The sequence below is a fragment of the Eucalyptus grandis genome, chromosome 1 (assembly GCF_016545825.1).
Source record: "Eucalyptus grandis isolate ANBG69807.140 chromosome 1, ASM1654582v1, whole genome shotgun sequence".
NCBI lineage: Eukaryota > Viridiplantae > Streptophyta > Magnoliopsida > Myrtales > Myrtaceae > Eucalyptus > Eucalyptus grandis.
The window spans coordinates 11,868,858-11,885,547 of record NC_052612.1 but is presented as its reverse complement, the minus strand read 5'-3'; the positions used below and the strand labels follow the sequence as shown (position 1 = coordinate 11,885,547).

Here is a 16,690-nt window from a genome sequence, read left to right as displayed (position 1 = left end):
TGGCCAATCATTGGCCATCACTGTGGTCAACGACTGAGAAAAAGCAAAAAGAAAATAAAAAATAGAGAAGAGATTAGAAAATAATATATAAAAATTAAAAATAATTAACAAATAACAATAATTATAAATTATAAATTTTCAAAATTAAAAAAATTAAAATTTGATTTTTTTAAACAAATTTTTTTTTTAGAGCAAACATTTCATTAATCAATGACCTGAACCCAAACGTTGAGGACCTACGTACAACCTTTGTGGACTCGAGCCATAGGGTGAGACCATATCTGTAATGTCGGGGACCCAAGCATGGCTTTAATGGATTTGAGTTCTAGTGCTTGAGCATTTGGTACAAGCACTAGGGGCTCAGGCCTAGCCTTGATGGACTCAAGTGTGGGTGTCGAAGGCTGAGGCTTGAGCCTAGCCTCGACGAACACGAGCCCAACCATCAAAGACTTGATCTTGAATGCCGGCATTCATAACCACTTTTGGATTTTAATACCCAATAGTAGATTTTCAAGTACAAAAACTGATACCTAATCATTTTTTGGAAAGTGTTTTTTTTATTCTTTCAAAGAGAAAATCATTGTTTTGAATTTAAATTTTTGTAGGAAACCTTTTTCATTGATTAAGTAAATATTTTTCGTTAATCTCATTTTTCTTAGCGAATCAAACATGGAAAAATGAAAATGATAAAAAAATATTTTGTCGATAATTGTTTTATGCAAAATGAGCGGAGTCTTAGCTGGCTAGGGTAACGACATCCATAGTCAAATTGGTCTTTAATGAAGCTAGACTTTCCTTCAGCTTCGGCTTTTCCTTCGCTTCGTGCATTGGAACTCACGCGTCGTGACGCGCCTTCCCTAGCAAGTTTCGTCAACCACCACCTGCTCCACTCTTCCTACATGTGTCATTTCGCTTTCATTCTTCTATAAATCTCGCACCACATCTTCACTCCGTATACCATCATCTCTCTCTCTCTCTCTCTCCAAGCAGACTATTCCTTGAGCTAGAAGAGATCTCAGTCAACGTTTCCGATCGAAGATGAGCCAAGAAAACAGCCAGAACCAAATCCCAGGTAACAATGATCCTCCATCTCCGTCGATCCTCCTGCCCTTTTGATCTCGATTCCCTCTCTCTCTCTCTCTCTAATTTTTTGCCGATTTGATCTTGGCAAGATCGTTTCTTTTGGCCGCTCTTTTTATTGCAGCGAAAAGGATTTATGTTAAACTTAGGAATTGCGGGATCGCTGGTTGCTTATGATTAGGGTTAAGTAAGACCTTCGAGATCAGATAATGGTCGATTGACGATGTTGCAGCAGCAGTTCACGACTCGTTTTCTCGTCTGTCCGTCCTTTTTTTAAACTTGACATAGAAATCAAATTTATTACTCGTTCTTCTTTGTTACGACTGTTGTCTGAATCATTGGGAAGAGTCGCCGGCAGTCTTCAGGGGTCTGGCGGCAGCGGCGGTGGCAGCTGCGGCGGTGGCGGCTGCAGCCGCGGCCGTTGGCCCCACATGGAAGTTCAAACAAATTTTTTCGAACTATTCAGCTTGAATTGTAATCTCGAGTATTCATATACCGATGACACTTGAGTATTCATATACCGATGACACTTGAGTATTCATATATCTGCGCAGTGGCCTACCCACCACCAGCATCGGCGTTGGCAACGACCTACACGGCACCGCCCCCACCGGCCGGCTATCCCACCAGGGATGGTCCACAGCCAGCCCAGAAGGCCGTCCCTATTGAAACCAAGACTAGGGGCGATGGCTTTTGGAAGGGCTGGTACGTAATTATTTCAAGATATAGCCCTATTTTTTTTTTTTTTGCTAACATTTTCTTTTCTTTTATTTTCTTTTTATATTGGTAGGTTCAGCTAATTATACATTCGCTTGTCCTAATGGTCTCCTTTCTTTCTTTACTAGCTGCGCTGCGCTGTGCTGCTGCTGCGTACTAGAGGAATGCTGCTAGGAATACCTGGAAAGGATCGCCGTCCGTCCTATACATCGCTCTTTGTGTTTAGCACTCGATTGGCCATAAACGGGACATGATATTGTCGTCGTATTTCTATTATTGTAATATGTATAAGTGTTCTTGAACTTCTATTTCATCTTTCGTGTCATCTATACGATCTTGTTTCCTCTTTATGTTTTTTTGCCCATAAAGTGAGTTCGACATAAGTTTGAGATCAGGGAAGACACGAACTAGAGATGTCGGAATCTTCGGCTTCATTTTATTGGGCCACGATGCAAAGAACACTATAAACTCTGTTTCCTTCTGATTTTAGTGAAAACCACATCGAACCTCAAACAAAATGGGATAATTGTAGCATCCTCTAGCAGTTATCGAAAAATAATTGTAGCATCCTCTAGCAATTTATTTGAGAGAGATAGTTATAATTTTTAACTAAGGGTGTACGATACCGTTTGCGTAAAATTGCTAATACTTATATTTTCCGTAGCCAAATGTTAACAATTTTCTAAATTTGAAAACGGTGCTTTCAAAGTTGGACGGCCTAACTCCTTGGTGGTTGCGTGCTTGACTGGCGAACATTCTTTAAAGTATTTCGTCATGAATATCAAGACTTACGCGTATGATATTACTTAATAAGTGTTCAAATCTACGGACAAAAAAAGTGTTCAAATCTCTCCTTAATTAAATTAGTCATATTTTGGGGACCATTCAAATATTTGGAAATACCTGTCCATATATTCCATATTTTATTATAAAGATTAGTCAAATTAAAGAAATACAGATCAAGAGATTAAGAAAAAAAATTTTCCACCTACTAAATGTCGCCTTGTGTCACATTGGCCACCAACTTTCTCATCATTTATCCGCTCAAGCCGAATGCTTTTTAATTAACTTGATAATTCTGATCAGCGGATGAGCTATTTTCTTTGGGTCAACATCAGCGTCGCTATCATACCATTATTATTTTTTTTTTCCTTTTCTTTTCCAAATCGTTGAAACACGACATAACTATGCTAATATGGTGAGGTCAAAAAAATGTTCGATTATTTGATAGAGATTGTTTGATAGATTCAACGCTCTTAAATGGAGTACGACGTGACTGATTTTGATATCTATAAAAAGTTAACTTGTGGTAAAGCGTGTCATAAACGGGTTAAAAATAGTCATCTTAACATAGAAAGTGTCTAATATTCTTGTTCAAGTTGGCGTTTTTATGATTAAATACAGCTATACCCTATTTTGAACGCCTTTCTGCCAAAAAAAAAATAAAACTTGTCAACCCTAATTAATTTGCCGTTATCATGTTTATTTACATTGTGCTTATCCCTTTAGCAACTATTTTCAAATCTCTTTAATTTTAACGTTTTTGCCCTTTGCTGTATTTTAGTGTTGTTTTTACAACCAAGGGCAAAAGGATACTTGATAAAAGATTTAATGACAACTTGAACTTTCTTAACGTGGATGGTACAAGACTAACGAAAATAATTTAGCTAACTACTGTAACAACGATCAGATTCAAATTGGGATAAATGATATGCTGGTTGAATTGACTGGTTCCCGATAAAACACAACATGAAACCCATTCAATTATTTTCTTTGGTAACCCTGAATTGATTGCCAATAATTTGACAAAGACCTTTTATTTAGATGTAACAATTGGATAGGGCCCAAAACGATATCTTCTAGATAAGTCAAGAGGCATCGTTACGCCCAACATAGATGCATCGTCATTTCCATTGAAATCAGAATCAATTATGGAGTCCAAAGATATCTGCTACTTGAACAAGTCTAGAAAAACAATGGAGAGCTTTCCGGTTTACCTTCTATTGGATATCTTATTTGGACTCCCTGCAAGGCCCTTTGGTTTGGTTCAGGTGTGTATGTAGATCTTGGGAGTGTTCTTCTTACTAGCTGCACCTTCATAAGAGCTTATCTTGAGAGATCAACCAAACTGCGAAAATTTGATCTTGTTAAGTGACATGGACAATCTTTGGAGAGTGCAGATTTGGTATTCTCCGGAAAGAACCCTGACCACTCAGGGGTGCGTGATAACCAAAATTTTGTTCCATAAATAATTTTTCGAGCTATCTATTCTCAAAAACATACTAAACTCTAATTTCGCATGTGTCCAAGAACATTTTATTCATTTAAAAAATAAAATAAATTTATTAAAAATTTATTAAAAATAAATAATTTATTTTTATTTATCATTTTATTTTTAGTTTATTAAAAATAAATTTAATAAATATATTTTTATTTTCCTTGTCCTTTATAAATAAAATAAATTTATTTTTAAGTATGATTCATTTTTTATATTAAAGCAATGGAATCGTTTGCTTATCCGCTATCGAGAATAAGAACCCTGACCACTCAGAGATCATTTTATGGAACCCATCAACTGGTCAAAACGAAGCCTTTCCTCAACCCAACTTTCATGTGTCAGACTTGGCTGGATTTTGGATTCGATCCCTTGAGTTGCCATCTTGACGATTTTAAAGTAGTCAATGTAATATTTATCTGAAAGAACACCAGAACTATACCTCCCAACTGGAGGTGCATAGTTTGAGAAGAAATCGTTGGAAGCCACTCGGTGATATTGTCCTTCCATTGCTTCTTCAACACTTAGGCACTCAAGTTATAATCGATAATTTCATCTATCGGTGCCCTTCTTTTCTTGTGTTGATCCTAGCTGATGTAGTCGGAGATGTCTTCCTGAAAATGGCGCTACCCTATACAGTACGTTGTGGACTGGAACACATTAGCTTGCTCGATGGATGCTTTGTCTCAATGGTATATAACTCCGAAGACTATGAAGTATGGGTTATGAAAGAGTTCGGCGTCCTTGATTCATGGACCAATTTGTATAAGCTGGAGGTTTCTGAAAGAGGCATTACGTATCATTAGCCACTTGGGTTTGCAATTTCCAGGGAAGTTTTCCTCGTAAAGGCGAGTTTTGTGGGCTCATTCTGAATCTCCCTTTTATACGGTTTTATACAACCCATGGAGGGAGAAGTTTGAAGAATTTGGAATCCAAATTGGTTCATACCAGGGTACTGGATTGGTCACTTGCATGTAGAGTTTGGTTTGTCTGCCATCCACAAAGAATGCTGGGCATTGGGTGGATGGAACATTAGATAAATGTACTGAGCTATGTCAAAGAGACTCATATTTGTATGACGATGATTCTCTCTATATTTTCCTGTGTTTTCGTGCTATAGCTCTTATATTGTTTCAAATTCATGAATGGGGCTGTGATATCCTGATTTTTCAAATCTAATTTCAATTGAATAAATCGGGTCTTTCGTCGACGTGTTTATAGTGCTATTCTCTGAGCCGATCACTCAAGAGATAACTAGACTATCTGGGAAAATTATTAAGGGATTTTAATGCAAAAGGCTTGAGAATTCGACTAGGAATCGACTGCTCGACCGTGCTAATTTGCAATGGTCATTATAGCACACTTAAAAATCGATCAGAGATCAAAGATAGGTCGATTCGACTGAGATAGTGATCAAAATGTGGGTGATTCCACCTAATTGCAAAATTCTCATCGATCGGCACTAAATTGATTTTCTATTGTTTTTGGTACCCTATGTCCGTATTTTAAACCTTGATATTTTCACGATAATTTAGAGTCGCCAATGTGTCGAAGATGTACATTGTGACTCGAGATAAATCGATCACGGGTCAATTGCACCAAAATTCCTAAAAGATACCTGGTAGACTAGGTCACGATAAAAGCGAGCCGGATTGAAAATAACCGCGAATTTGAACTCAATTTTAGAAATTGAAAGTTCTGTGGTGTCATGAGCTATTTGAGGAACGTTGACTCATTCTCCAAAGAATTTTCAGAGATTCCGAGATTTTTACGGAAAATTGATTCGGATGCTGCGGAAAATTAACTGAAATTTGGATGGACTCATTTGATGAAAATTGGAACTTCCAAGCTAGCCTTTGAGTGTCGAGGACTTGCAAAAATTTGTACAGATTTTTCTTCGATGAAATTGGACCTCGATTTGGAGAATTGATGAAGAAATTCAAGAGAATTTAAGTGAAATTCGGAGCTTTACAAAGGGGCAGCAATTTTAGCTTTACAATTTGTTAATTCATGGAATTATCAAGTGGAAAGAAATAGGGGACATGCAATTAATGCAATGGATTGAGTTACTTTACTTTGGAACCCTCCACCGGCTGCTTCTTCCGCACGACAAGACCACCGCCTCCACCTCCATCTTCGTGCGTCTCTTGTCCCTGCTGAAGACCGCACACCACTTCTTTTCTCTCTCTCTCTCTCTCACGGATCAACACAGGCCGGCAGCTACTCATTTTTCTTCTCCTTTACTTCGTTCATCCCATCTCCAATTTCCCCCACCCTTAAGCTGCCACACGTCCACCATGTGCTGCTTGTTCAGTCAACCCTCATCCCTCAAGATTCCTTTTTGTTGACCCATCTTCACGCCAGCTCGTGCTTCTCCACCGATCTTCAGCTCCCTGGACGCCAGCATCTTGGTCAACAACGCCACTCACAGAGGCAAATTGTTGACCCATCATTTCCCTTCTTTGGCGTTGCTTCGTCGTCCACCCACGATCCGCACGCCGCCTCCACCAGCTCGCCAGCGAAGCCAGCAATCCGTTCGACCAGCTTCTCCACCGAAACAGTTTCGGTCTTGCCGCGCTGCCATCTCCAAAGCCCACCGAAGTCAGCTGAGTTCCTGCTTTGTTGACCCTACTACCGTGTGTCTTCATCGAGCAATCGGCCAGCTCGCTCGCGCCAGCAACGTCCCAGCTGCCACCTCTCACGTCCGCGTGGTCTTCCCCAGCAGCAGCTCTTGCTGCTTCCTTCGTCCGCATCTTCAGCCCTTCCTCACCGAAGCCAGCAGTCCAGTGAACTCCCCTCCTTTGCTGCTTCTCTCGCCTGGCCCGGCTTGCACGCCAGCCCACAGCCCAGCCCACGAGTCCACAGAATTCCTGCAGTAGCCCAAGCTGTCGCTCGTGAACTTCAGCCTTGAAGCCCAGCAAAATTAGTCTAGCAGGCCCATTCTGTTCAGTCCATCAGCAGCTCACTTCCAATTTCAGTCCAGCAACTTCAGCCTGTTGAGTTCAGCGAAGCCCGCGATTTTGAGACCCAAGCCCGCGACCAGCAGCCCAAGTTGAAAACAAATCTCAGATTTGGGCTGAGATTTGTTGGGCCCATTTTAGGCTCGGTCCGAGAGTTCACCGACACCGCCGAAAATTAGGTTTCGGCCACCGTCGCGTCGTCGTCGTCGTCGTCGTCGTCGTCGTCACGTCACGGTGAACCGATTTCCGCAATTAACCGGTGAGTTTATACTCTAAACTCTACTTAGTAGGCTAATGACGTTTAAAGGGTGTTTAGATTTATTTTATTATGAATCAGGTGGTTAGTTAGATTAAATTAGAAATGTAATTATTTAATTGAGCATGTTAGGTTGTTAGCATGGTTTAACTAAGGCCTAAATAAATTGTACTGTTTATCTAGAAGGGTTCAGGAATTTTCCGACTCCGTATTGGTTATTAATTTAATGATTCTGGCCTAGGTTAGTATTTTTAGAATTTAAATTGATTTATTTAATTAAATTTCGAAATTAATTATTTATTAATTATTTTTCTGAAATTAGGCCGGGATAGTCGGTGACCGGAATTTCGTGCTGATTGCAATGGTGTGGTTAATTTCTGCAATTGAGTGTTAAATTATGTAAATTGAATGCTGATTTGATTTTTGGTATTTAATTCCAAAAATTGTGAATTTCCAATATTTATTCAGAAAATCCCGGGTGTCGGGTTTTGACACTAAAAATAGTTTTTTGTACTATATGAAATAGTGGGATTTCAAAAATGAAGGATATCAATTTTTTGAGGTCAAATTGACCGTATACCAACACACGAGTAATTTCATGTGAATTTCTAATACGAAGAAAAATGCCAGGCTCACCATTTTAATTGAAGCAATTGAGTGTAATGTACGGTGCCATGGGCCATATTTGAGTGATCGTGTGATGGTTAAAAGAAATCGTCTCGGGCTATTGAGCTGAACTTTATCCCTATTTGGGATACCCCTGGACAACGGGAAGCCGGTTGCAGTAGATTTTGGACCCTATGCTCCTTCGGGAAAGCCGTTTGATAAATAGACGTGCCGTGCTCAATGGGGTGAGACGAAGCCTGGCAATGCCAGAAGACCACCGAACTGAGAGTAGGTCGTGCTATGTGCCGAGATCAAAACTAGGAACGCATGATTAATTGAGTGTGGCGTTTCAGTTATTAAAGCTTATTGTTGCTCATGCTCTCATGTTGTCTGGGATATAAATTGTACTGACCTGCAGGGTGGATCTAAGACGAGGTAAGTCTCCTTGTTTGTGTGATTGTGTGATTATGACACTTTTTGGCGTATTTCCCTCCTAATTGGGGTTTAGAGTTTAGACTCGCTAAGATGATATCTCACCTCGTTGTGGAACAACATTTTCAGTGTCATCGAGTGGAAGACCTAGAGCTGAGAGGAGGTGATCGGAAGTATAGGTTAGTTATGACCACTTCTTTTTGGAAGGCCAATCTTTTGTAGTCTTTTAGCCATAGACCTTTGTACATGACTCAGTGTATATATAAAAGCATGTTTGTTTGTGAATCTATTGTCCTGCTTTTCTATCCCGAGATGATTATTGTCAGGGGATTTCTTTTCGCTTCCGCATGTGCAATAAAATGAAAATGGTCGGCAACTCGTCCTAGGAAGTCGCAAATTATTATCGACCAGAGAGGGATGGGCACGTGCTCGAGGTTCAGGGCGTGACAGGGGCCGTTGCGTAATTTGTTGTTTCAGGGAGTTATGAACAGTTTTAGAATGGTACCACCCACTGTGGTGGCATCGTTAGCTTGAGCTTTGTGCCTCCCACGAAAGGTGCCAAGTTCGAATCCCAGCGGCGTTACTTGGTGACTTAACCGCTGGCGTGAGTGTGGTGGCCAGTTTACGTTAGCCCCAAGTTCTTTCCGCCGGCTATCGGCTTTCGGGGTTTCCTAGGTCATAAAAAAAATAGTTTTAGAATGGTAAATCATTGCCAATGATTACTGGAGTATCGTAAGTGCTAACGGGAATGTAAGTAAATGCGCATGCCTGTAAATAGATATAATCATGCCATCAATGGGGTTGTGATTGATTTCATTGTTACGTGGTATAAAGATAAATATCAAGAAATCTAACGGTGTTCAATTTTTCTCTTCATTTCTCTAAAACATGAATTTATCAAAGTGACAATGTAGAACTTGGAACATAAAATAAATAAATAAATAAATAAATAATGAAGGGAAAAAAAGTGAAAATGTTGGATTCACATAAATCCTATATCTCTCGGATACTTTATAGGTGCGTTTGTTTATATTTTTGGTCAAAAATTGTTCTAGGATACAGAAATAGAAAAACTATTTCTGTTCCGGGAAATAATTTTTTACCAGAAAATGTGTTTGGTAAACTTGTTCCGGAGTAAAAAAGAACTGAAACACATTTGGTAAATTTGTGTTATTTTTTGTTTCTTTTCATTTCTTTAATTTTATTTTTTTTTTTTTATTTTTTTTTTCTTCTTTTGGCCGGTCGTCGGCCTCGGCCATGGTCGGCGACCGGCCGACGAGGCCAGTGGCCTCGCCCCACCACGGCGAGGCTCGCTTGCCCCCAGCGAGGCCGAGCTCGCCTAGCAACCGGTCGCCCGGCGGTGGCCCGACGAGGCCGAGCCTCGCCGGTGGCTGGGCGAGCTTGGCCTCGCCAAATTTGGACAAGCTCAAGCTCGCCCAGCCAAGGTGAGGCCGAGCGTTGCTAGCGCGGGCAAAGGTTGAGCCTCGCCGGGCTGGCGACGCTCCGGCAAGGTCACCAACCCTCGATGGCGTCATTGGCCCTTGACGGCGGTCGCCGATCATGGCCGAGGCCGCGGCGGCAAAGAAAAAGAAGAAGAAAATAAAAAGAAAGAAAGAGAAGAAAAGAATGAAGAGAGAGAAAATTTGTTTCTCCAAATTGTTCCATAAACAATAAAGAAGTTTTTTTATTTTTTTGTTTTTGTTCCAAATTTGTTCCCGGAACAAAAATAGATTTGGAACAAAAACGCAAACAACCGCGTTTCTATTTTTTTTTTTTTGTTCCCCAGAACAAAAAAAAAAAAAAAAAAAAAAAAAGAATTATGTTCATGAACAAAAAATAAGAACACAAACAAACACTACCTATGTCACTAAAGCCCAAACCCATGCATCTTTTTTGTTTTTAACTCTGAAAATATGAGCTCTAAAACTAAGAACTGATCAAGGACCAAGTGAACTTATGGGCGCAATCACTTCTCTCTTTTTTTTCGGAAAAAGTAGAAAAGATTCATTAAAGAGAGTTTTGTGAATACACATCCAAAAACATCATAATAAAATAAACCTCAAAGGTAGCGTTTAGCGATTAGGAAAAAATATAGGATAGTATAATATTTATTATATCCTACATTTAGTGCTTGCTTAAGATGAGATATAATTAGATATAAAAGGGATATAGACTGGATAAAAATATCTTATGGGGGTAGGATAAAGGTGTTTAAATTTTTAAATATCTATAATAGGACAATTATTTTTCTCAAATAATAAACTTTTTATATTTACAAATCTAAAATTATATTTCAATATAAATAATATTTGAATTATAATATAAGAAATTCAAAATACCAAAAACTAACAATTTGGTTTTTTTAATTTAATCTTATTTTTATATATATTCAAATTTACTTCTATTTGACACTATAATTCAATATATAAATATAAATTTATTACATGTTTTAGGTGTATTAGTATTTTAGGTATATTAGTACAGTTTTCCATTTAATAAAATTTTATTAGAGAATGAGGAAGGGGAAGAAAGAAATAAAAAAATTAATTAAAAAAGAGTAAAAGAAAATAAAAGCAAAGTAGACAAAATTGTTGCGAGAAATTTTTATCATATCTATTTGAAAAAATTGTAGTTCATTTATATTGACATGTCATTTTTATCAAACAATATATGATACGATAGGAATATATCTAGCTTTATTACTACAATCACCAAACAGTGGATAGATATAGTAAAATTCATTGAATTTCATATCATATCTTATCCAATCTTATCTAGGTTAGAAATCTAGAAGACCAAACGTATCCAAAGCGCTTGAAGAGGAAAAATGATCCCATTGTTAGTTAGACTTCTTTTCCTTTTGGCCTTAGCTATCCAATCCGCAACTTTGTTTTGTCTCTTTACTGTAATGGGGTTGTTTAGGTTTGAAAAGAGAGAGCAAATCACGCCCTTTAGCAATAAGTGCATCTAGCTCCCAGCTAAACTAATTTGTACTCGGTAGGGCTTCAATAACTTATTCCATCTAACTAAAGGTGTAGGAAAATGGATTCTTGAAAAATGAATCGATGCTCAAATGATCGAATACCAAAAACAAAAGCGGAAATGTGCCCAGAAAACATGTAACACCAATTAAAGGTATATCATGAAGACGGACATACCTTGTTTGTCATAGATTAAGTACTCGTAGCAATCTCAGAGGAATTGATTGGAGTCACGGAGTTCCATTCTTCAAGAGAGAGTACATTGTTGTCTCAAAAGGAGAAAAAAGAACGTATTATGTCAAAATTACTTTCAACGTTCTTCCTTTTTTATTTATATATTATTGTTATTTTCATTTAAAAAATAACTAACACCTTTCCTCTTATGGGTACTTCTCTTATGAATAGGTTTTTGCCTAACATGGGCGGACGAGCTTGACTTGTCCCATCAAATAAAAACCTATCATCTCTCACTCACACATGGTAAGCCAAATAGAACTCTTTCTTCATCTCTTTACAACGTTCATACCAATAAATAATCCGTGTGACTACATACTTTGAGAGTTCATTGCCATATATCTGTTAAGAATATATAACAGCTCAAAATGGACATCACATTTTTTAGTGGATATAGTATGCAATACCCTAAATCGATCGATCACATTTATATCTCTCTTAATCTCTTTTCAATAATAATATATTGTATTCACTATTATGATTATCCTAAAAACAATCATAATTGATTGACCAGTTAATACAAAGCGAGAATGTGACATCCCAAACTCGATTTTCCTCTTTCTTTAAAACTCTCGATTTCAATTCAACTTACTTTTCTAAAAATATCTCATTATATCGAATCAATTTATGATCATTAGCAATATTATAAGATAGTAAACATTGAATAGAAATCTTGAGAACAAATAATAATCGAGAGAGCACTTAATTGAGGAACTATTTTTCTCAAGAGTCTCACATGATATAAAAATTGAGATAAAAACTTTTACCACTCTTATTAGTCTTCTCATGTATACGTTAGTATTACAATATTAACTCATTTCTCATGGAGCATATGTCTTCAATTTTAATATGGTACATATGATAGTTTATACATACTTAATATCTAACTTGAGTTCACATATCTACTCCCTCAAAAAATCCATCAGAACTAATATCTAGCATCAAAGATAGATAAAGTAAAATATGTCGATTATTTTACTTTCAGATGTAGTAAATATTATGTCATCATCTTAACACTCAATTAAGGCTATATTTATATTTTAAGCTTGAATTCTCAATTATCACCTAAATAGTAAGCTTAAAAAATCATCTCATCTCTACTTATCACATAGTAAATAGATGCGATTACTCATGCAGTGGGTTAATCTCTTATCTGTCCGAGATTCTCAATGTTATATGATACACTAAGCATTAAGATGTATAAATGTCAAACAAAAAACATAGGCATTAATAATGAAAGACAATTTCATTAAATGTGAACATTTATAGAAATTACAATATTCAATACACTAACCTCTATGCAATCATAGTGATTTTACATGGCCACGGAACATATCTCTAGGTATTGACTTCATCATAGGATCTGCTATCATTTTATACATAGATATATACTATAAATTCACATCTTTTCGTGCAATCATATCTTTGATAAAATTATACTTGGTATCTATATACTTGGTCTTGACATGATATTTTAGATCATTGACGTATGTTATTGATGCTTGGCTATCAAATTTAATCAACAATGAGTTTGCAATATTCTTAACGATACCTAAATGATTCAAAAATCTCTTAAGCCAAACACAATTTTTTATTGCTGCTAATAATATCACGAACTCAACTTCTATTATGGACAAGGCTATACACATTTATATCTTACTGCTCTAGGATATGGCGTCATTATTCAGTATGAAAACAAATCCAAAAGTAAATTTCCTTTCATCTAAGTCTCATTTACAATCAATATCTTGAGTAGCCTTCAAATCGTAGATCATTTCATTGAAAACTTAGCATATAATTAACAGTTCCCTTAAAATACCTCAATATTCTTTTGACGGCTTTCCAATGTACTTGACTTAAATTGAATTGGTATCTACTTACCATTTCAATTGCAAATCATATATCAAATCATGTTCACATTATAACGTACACTAAACTTTCAACAACACTAACATAAGGAACACGTTGCATTTGTTCCTTCTATTGTGGAATTTTTTGACAAAATCTATGACTCAATCTTTCACCTTTTGCAATAAGAATATTTATAAGTTTGTAATCTTGCATATGAAATCGTTCAAAAGCCTTGTTTATATACGTTTCTTGTGAGAGAGATAATAATCTTTTTGAATGATCTCTTGAAATCTTAATTCCAAGAATATACACAACCTCACCCAAATCTTTCATTTCAAAATTAAAAGACAACCAATTCTTAACAGTATTAACAAATTCCATATTACTTCCGGCAATCAGTATATCATCAACATATAATGATATGATCCCAAAATGATATTTGGAGCTTTTGATATATATATAATAATCCTCATCAATCATTGTAAAATCATATGCCATTATGGCATTATGAAAACGTTTATACAAATGTCTCGATGACTACTTATAGCCATATATTGATCTCAAAAGTCAACATATCTTTTTGTTCTTAGCCTCTCAAAATAAAACCAACAAGTTATTTAATATAAATTTCTTCTTCTAATTCTTCATTGAGAAAAGTAATATTTACATTCATTTGATATAACTCAAGATCCATATTAGCTACTATTATCGGAATAAGGCGATTGAGATAAATCTCACTATAAGAAAAATGTGTTCTCATAATCAATTCATTCATGTTAATTATACAATTTCGCGCAAAGACGAGCTTTATGTCTTTTTATTGAGCTATTAGCTTTACGCTTTATATTGAGAACCCACTTATTTCCAATGGCTTTGTTCCCAAATATGATTTGACTTCATTGACTCCATTTTCTTTTCCATTGCATGCATATATTTTTCCTTATAAGAGCATTTCAAAGCCTCATTTACATTCCTTAGCTCATTTTCATCTTATGGAATAATCATAAAAGTTTCTCCTTAAATGTCAAAAAGTCGACGAGAAATACTTTTGCAACTTGCTCGTTGTATGAGTGATTATACACTTTACACATTATTGTTCATTACTCTCCCACTTGGATTAAATAATACAATATCATCTCATTATTGAGTTGAATTTAATTGTTCACTCCTCATATTACTCCTACTTGACAAACTCCATTAAGTTCATTATCTTGATCCAAGGTTTCAAATAAGGAATAGTTTTCATCTATTTTTCCCTTCTTAGGAATTCATTCTTTAAGAATGTGACATCAAATTCAAATTCAGTACACTCCTATTTTCCTATTCATTTGTAAATACATACCATTTCGAGTGTTTTGAGTATCTTATAAAAATACCATTCTTGCCTCCATGACTCAATTTCTAATACTTATGAGAGGGCTTATGAATATAGGCAGTACAACCCCATGATTTAAGAAAACTTAAATCGAGTTTTCTACATGTCCATAACTCATATGGAGTTGAAAAGATTGATTTGAAGGCACACGGTTAAGTATATAAATAGCAATTAATAAAGCATCATCCCAAAATGTGATAAGTAAGTTAGCATGTGCCATCATGGACCTAACAATTTTTAGTGGGGTTTTGTTTCTCATTTCCTAAACACCATTTTGTTGAAGGGAACAAACAATTGTTTTTCTATTCATTTTTCATAACATAAATTTATGAACTCCTCAAATAGATATTTTCGACATCAATCGAATCTCAATACTTTTATTTTCTTATATAATTAATTTTCTACCAAGCTCATAAACTTCTTCAAACAACTCAATACTTCAGATTTAAGATAATTCAAATAAACATGTCTGAATTGAGTATGATCATTTATAAACGTGATAAAATAAATAGCCCCATACATTTTTCTCACATTCATTAAACCACATGTTAAAATGGATTAATTGCAAAGCAAATTTAGCTTCTTTATTTTTTCAAAAGGTTTTTTTTTTGTCGTTTTCCCTACTAGACAATGCTTATACATGGGTAAATTGACTTTTTCAATATTGTCCAACAAACTTTCTTTGACTAGTCTATTCATACATTATTGGCAAATATGACTAAGTTTAGCATGTCACACATTCACATCATTATCATATAAATTAGAAAACATGAAGAGGGAATAACAAACATTAACATTACCATAATCAACATCCAATACAAAAAAATCATTCAGAAAATAACAACAACTATAATAGTTTGTATCCAAATATAAATCTATACAATTATTATGAAAGTTTAAATTGAAACCATGTTTAACCAACACTAATACATACACTAAATTCTGACGAACCTCCGGAGCATCTAGTACATCAAGTGGGAACAAAGTGCATCCGCCATGTATGTTTAATTAGTAGGTGTCAATCTCTTTTACTTTAACTCTGGTATTGTTCCCTACATAGATCAAGTTTGTTCCAGTTGATACTTGTCGGAATATCACAAATGATTCTCTATCCTTTGTTATATGGTCTATTGTTTCCGAATCTATAGTCCCAAAAGAATTAGATTTAGTTAAGAATACATAATTTGATACATAAATAAAGTTCTCAAGAATACAAATAGTGTTTACCATATTTGACTTGCGATAGTCGCGAGTATAGTGACATTTCTTGCCATAGTTGTAATACTTCACCTTTGTTAACTTCTTCATTCGAGGATAGTTTCCTCTTTCATGTCGGTCAACTCTTAGTTTCTTTCCCGAAGAGCTCGTTCCCTCGCCTTTCCACCTTTTAAACGAATTAGAATGCTTGCACTTGGAGCTCGAAGCCCCTTATGAGCTAAAACCAGCATAATAAATGTCAATTTCCAATTTAGCCGCTAGGAGATGGTCCTATTCTACCTCAAGATGACATACTACATCCTCAAAAGTTTTAATGTTCTCATTGTGGGCCAGGTGTACCTTTGTATACTTCTAACTTTTAGGTAAGGAACGGATTACTACTTGCATTTGCTACTCGTCAGTCAGAACGTGACCAACATCCTTTAGCTCATTAATCATGTTTGACATCTTTCTCAAGTGTTATTTCATAATCTGACCATGAGGCTTCTTGTAAGAGTCAAACTTTATAGTGAGCTATCTCAGTTTGGTTACCGATATATGACTAAATCTCGCTGTCAATGCTTCTCACATTTCTTTGGCATTCTCAAAATGTCTAAACTTTCACATGATATTATTCTACATGCTACTTAGCAACGTAATACAAGTAAGGGAGTTCTTTCTTTTCCATGCAGCAAATGCATCATTATTTCTTTTGAATTGTGTAGC

General features: G+C 36.1%; 1 protein-coding gene across 1 annotated transcript; it reads left to right on the top strand.

Annotated features, from left to right (window-relative positions):
- The first annotated feature begins 918 nt into the window (after positions 1-918).
- Positions 919-2,147, top strand: LOC104433588 (cysteine-rich and transmembrane domain-containing protein WIH1). Its single transcript, XM_010046391.3, has 3 exons — positions 919-1,072; positions 1,635-1,785; positions 1,926-2,147. Exons 1-3 carry the CDS (start codon positions 1,039-1,041, stop codon positions 1,969-1,971), a joined length of 231 nt encoding a protein of 76 aa, XP_010044693.2. The 5' UTR covers positions 919-1,038; the 3' UTR covers positions 1,972-2,147.
- The last annotated feature ends 14,543 nt before the right edge of the window (positions 2,148-16,690 follow it).

What these genes read in the sequence shown, in the direction of transcription:
- LOC104433588 (XM_010046391.3), top strand. Translation starts at nt 1,039, where the DNA reads ATGAGCCAAGAAAACAGCCAGAACCAAATCCCAG. An exon ending in CAGCCAGAACCAAATCCCAG is followed by an intron (nt 1,073 to 1,634) that starts GTAACAATGATC and finishes ATATCTGCGCAG; the next exon opens with TGGCCTACCCACCACCAGCA. An exon ending in GATGGCTTTTGGAAGGGCTG is followed by an intron (nt 1,786 to 1,925) that starts GTACGTAATTAT and finishes TTTCTTTACTAG; the next exon opens with CTGCGCTGCGCTGTGCTGCT.